At 47.5% G+C, this 4,620-nt stretch overlaps 1 protein-coding gene across 1 annotated transcript in view; it reads left to right on the top strand.

Annotated features, from left to right (window-relative positions):
* Positions 1-4,417, top strand: part of Eral1 (Era like 12S mitochondrial rRNA chaperone 1) — a 7,270-nt gene extending 2,853 nt beyond the window's left edge. The window contains exons 3-10 of the mRNA XM_029546125.1: positions 402-409; positions 1,357-1,403; positions 1,590-1,651; positions 1,807-1,919; positions 2,007-2,255; positions 3,141-3,290; positions 3,408-3,488; positions 3,594-4,417. Coding sequence (XP_029401985.1) covers positions 402-409; positions 1,357-1,403; positions 1,590-1,651; positions 1,807-1,919; positions 2,007-2,255; positions 3,141-3,290; positions 3,408-3,488; positions 3,594-3,716 — 833 coding nt within the window. The 3' untranslated portion in view covers positions 3,717-4,417. The remainder of the gene's footprint in view (positions 1-401; positions 410-1,356; positions 1,404-1,589; positions 1,652-1,806; positions 1,920-2,006; positions 2,256-3,140; positions 3,291-3,407; positions 3,489-3,593) is intronic.
* The last annotated feature ends 203 nt before the right edge of the window (positions 4,418-4,620 follow it).

Here is a 4,620-nt window from a genome sequence, read left to right as displayed (position 1 = left end):
ATGGTGGCTCACAACCATCCGTAACAAGATCTGACGCCCTCTCTGGAGTGTCTGAAGACAGCTACAGGGTACTTACATATAATAAATAAATAAATAGTTCTTCGTCTACCTTGCCCCTTCTGCCCTCTATGTTGAAGTTATTTGTCTGTGCAGGTGCTCATGTGCCATGGTGCTTGTGTGGAGGTCAGAGGTTAACTTGTAGAACTCACTTCTTTTTTTTTCACCCTGTGGGTCCTGGCACGAAAGTCAGGCTGTCAGGCTTGGCAGCAAGCACCTTTACCAACCGTCCCAACCTTTGAATTTAGGGCAGACTTGCGTAACCCCCCAGGTTGGCTTCCCTTCAGTATATAACCAGAGATGACCTTGAATTTATGATCTTCCTGCCTACTCCCATCTTTCAGGTGCTCAGGTACAAGAGATACCACCATACCCAGCTCTCAGTATTTTTTTACTTTTGGAGACAGAGTCTTAACATGTAGCCCTGACTGAAACGGAACTAAATATGTAGGTCAATCTTTCCTTAAACTGCCTTCTTTTTTTGTTGTTGTTGTTTTTTGTTTTGTCTTTTCAAGACAGGGTTTCTCTGTGTAGCCCTGGCTGTCTTGGAACTCATTCTGTAGACCAGGCTGACCTCGAACTCAGAAATCTGCCTGCCTCTGCCTCCCAAGTGCTGGGATTAAAGGCATAAGGCATGTGTTCCCCTGCCTGGCTATTGCCAACTAAGTGCTGGGATTTTAGGAGTGTGATACCATACCTGACTAAACAAAGCAGTTCAGCACTGAACTCTGGTTTTGTGTGCTTTCCTTTGTGTAGTGCTGGGGAGCTGACCCGGGGTTTCTTGAGTGCTACCCAAGCATTCTGTCCTTGAACCACATCTCCAGCAATAATCTTTCATTTATTCATAGTCACCCTCTTCCCTTGGGGTCCCATTAGCATTGAAAGCGTACTGAAGTGTAAGAGATCTAAGATGAGTAACAGTTTGCCCAGGAAGGAAAGGCAGGATGCTGATATCAAAGACAGCCATTCTCTAACTATGTGTGCTAGTGCATGTCTTTAATTCCAGCACTTGGGAGGCAGAGGCAGCTGGATCTCTTATGAGTTCGAGTCCAGCCTGTTACACATAGAGAATTCCAGGACAGCCAGGGCTACAAGTGAGACCTTGGCAAAGAAAAAAGAAAATAAAAAGCCTCTTATGACTCTGCAAATTCTTGTTAGAATCCTAGAATACTTACCTAATATGAATAAAGCCCTGGACTGAATCCTAGGACCTACAGTGTATGTAGCCTTTTTCTCCACTAGTCCATTAAAAATCTTTTCTTTTGGGGGGGGGCGGTGTGGGTATCTTTCTGATTCTAGATTCTGCTTGACACACCCGGCATCATCAGTCCTGTTAAACAGAAGAGGTATCAGCTATGGGGACACATGCTTGTGTGTGTGTGTTGGGGGAGGGGTGATTTTAAAAAAATGAAGAAGAGAAAAAGGGGAGGGGATATTTGTTCATAGAAGCTGTAAGTTTTTCCTTTTATCTACCATTCCTCATAAGAACTGACCGTTCATAAGCCTTCCTGACTGATATATTTGTTCTTTAGGCACCATCTGGAGCGCTCTTTGCTGGAAGATCCATGGACGAGCATGGAATCTGCTGATCTTGGTTAGATTCAAACTAAAGCTCTGAAGCCCTATTAGCGGGACCTTTCATTCCTGGGAGTTTGGGAGCTGAGGTCTGGCTGGGACCCATAGCCAGGAACTTGTTGTGGGTCAGGAGGAAGGTTATAAATATCCTTTTGTCTGTCTGCCACCTTCTAGTTGTAGTTCTTGTGGATGTGTCAGACAAGTGGACTAGGAGCCGGCTAAGCCCCCAGGTGCTGCAGTGCTTGACCAAGTTCTCCAAGGTCCCTAGCATCCTCGTCTTAAACAAGGTGAGGACTGCCCACGTGAGAGAGTTTTGTTTTCCTTCCAGGGTCCCATGGCTCTCACCATGTACTTTGTTCATCCTGCATATACAGGTAGATTGCCTGAAGCAGAAGTCAGTTCTCCTGGAGCTGACAGCAGCCCTCACTGAAGGTGTTGTCAATGGCAAGAAGCTTAATATCAAGCAGGCCTTGCACTCACGCCCCGGCACCCACTGCCCTGGCCCTGAAACTGAGGGCCCAAATGCACACTCAGTGAGAAACCCTCAGAGAATTGGCTGGCCCTACTTCCAGGAGATCTTCATGTTATCAGCACTAAACAACAAGGATGTGAACACATTGAAGGTCAGTTAGCCTTGCCCATAATCTACCACTTCTGTCATGTTACAACAGGCCTCATCCAGACCAGCCTGACTATCCACCAAGATCCTGGCTTTTTTTTTTTTTTTTTTTGGGGGGGGGGGCTTTCGAGACAGGGTTTCTCTGCATAGCCCTGGCTGTCCTGGAACTCATTTTGTAGACCAGGCTGGCNTCNAACTCAGAAATCCGCCTGCCTCTGCCTCCNNAGTGCTGGGATTAAAGGTGTGCACCACCACGCACGGCTAAATACGACTAAANAAATAAATCTTTAAAAAAAAAAAAAAAAAAAAAAAGAATAGCTTCAGTTAACATGAGACCCTGTCTCAGGAAACAGAAAACAGCTGTGTGGTGGTACACAGCTGTTACCCAGCACTCAGGAGTCAGAGGTAGAAGGATTACTCAGTTTGAGGTCAATCTCATTTTCATTGTGAGTTTTAGGCAAGCCAGGCAACATAGAGACCAGAAACAAAGTTAGGAATGTATCTCAGTAGGTGGAATGCTTGTCTCGTGTGCCCCACATAACCAGACACGGGGGTGCACGCCTGTTACTGTAGCATTTAGGAGGTAAAGACAGGAAGACTGGAAGTTCGTTACCAGCCTGGACAAATTAGGATGTACAAGGCCAGCTTGATCTGCCTGAGATGTTATCTTAAAAAAGGTATTTCAGTCAGTTGTGGAAGCTAACCCCTATAGTCCCAGGGCTTGTCGGCTAACAAAGGGTCAAGAGTTTGCCAGCCTTAGCTACTGTGTAGTGATTTTAAGGTCAGCTTGGGCTACATGAGGCCCTGTCATAACCATTTTCTCCTAGAAGCATGCATAAACAAATGTTCTGATGGGGGTTAAGAACCTACTCTTCCTTCGTTCCCACAGCAATACCTTCTGACACAGGCCCAGCCAGGACCCTGGGAGTTCCACAGTGGTGTGCTCACTAGCCAGACACCTGAAGAGATCTGTGCCAATAAAATCAGAGAGAAGCTCCTAGAGTACCTGCCTGAGGAGGTGCCCTACGGTGTGCAGCAGGTGTGGACAGAGGAAAAGGACCCAGGGCCTGTATACCAGGCACTCCCCTGGAACAGTTGGGTACCAAGACATACAGAGATGAGCCTGCCTGACTAGTCATGATGTCTCCTTATACAGAAGACAGTGATATGGGAGGAAGGACCAAGTGGGGAGCTAGTGATCCAACAGAACCTTCTGGTGCCCAAAGAATCTCATGTGGTAAGTGAGGGATGCTCAGAGAAGGGTACACAGAGTTACCCAGGCTTCTTCCCCATCTGCGAGGCCGAGAGCAGAACCATGTGTCTCTCTTTTCACTACTTGCAGCGGATCCTGATTGGTCAGAAGGGCCTCTTGATCTCCCAGATTGCACAGGAGGTGGGCCGGGACCTCATGGACATCTTCCACTGTGACGTTCTCATCCGTCTCTCTGTGAAACTCCTCAAATGACCATCCTCTGTTGCTTCTCCCAGTGGATCCCTGCTCAAGCTGCTGGCAGAGTCACTGGCTAGAACTACCCCTGTCAGAGGGGTCTACGGGACTGGGAAGGGCCATGGACACTGACTGGTTTCCATTGTGAGGGACCCATGGCTCCAGCTGCATATGCAGCAGAGGATGGCCTAGTCGGTCATCAGTGGGAGGAGAGGCCCTTGGTCCTGTGAAGGTCCTGTGCTAGCCAGCCTGGTGTCACTGAGTCTGCACAGTGCTAGCCCAACCATGTTTCCATTGGAGGAGAGAAGCTGCCTTAGCTCGGTTCTCAGGTAGTTCCTCTGCCTAGGGTCTCAGTCAGTTATATAGGACACATGCTAAACCACATCCTAGAACCCCATGGTTCTAAGTCCTATCCTGCCCCGCTACCATAGGAACCAAACTCTTGCCCTGAGTTTCCACTTGTTGGTAGGAACACAATTTTTCTCTTCTTCCCCCAAATTCCTTCCTTACCTTGAAGTTGCATAAGGACCTGTGTTTCCTTTTTTTGGTTTTATAAGACAGGGTTTTTTTTTTTTTTTTTTTTGAGACTGGGTTCTCACCCTACAACTCTAACTGCTTGGCTATCCCTACATAGATCAGGCTAGCTTTAAACTCACAGAGGTCCTCCCACCCCATCCAACCACCCAGCCTTGGATGCTAATAAAGTTAAATGACAAGTGTTCTTATTCTTTTATTTCTTTGGCACAGTGAAGAGGGAAATGTACCCATCCCCCAACCCCATTCTCTTGTCAGCCGGAGTCTCCTTTTCTTCCAGCAGTCTGCTCCAGGGTCACGAGCTCTTCTTGGCACAGTTTGTGGCAACAGCAAGAGAACCGTTACCATTACTAAACTCAGTAATGGTAACGGTTTCCTCGCCATTCCC

The sequence above is a fragment of the Mus pahari genome, chromosome 14, assembly GCF_900095145.1.
Source record: "Mus pahari chromosome 14, PAHARI_EIJ_v1.1, whole genome shotgun sequence".
In the NCBI taxonomy this organism is placed as follows: domain Eukaryota; kingdom Metazoa; phylum Chordata; class Mammalia; order Rodentia; family Muridae; genus Mus; species Mus pahari.
Note: the sequence above shows the minus strand (reverse complement) of the source record. Positions and strands in the feature narration are given on the sequence as shown.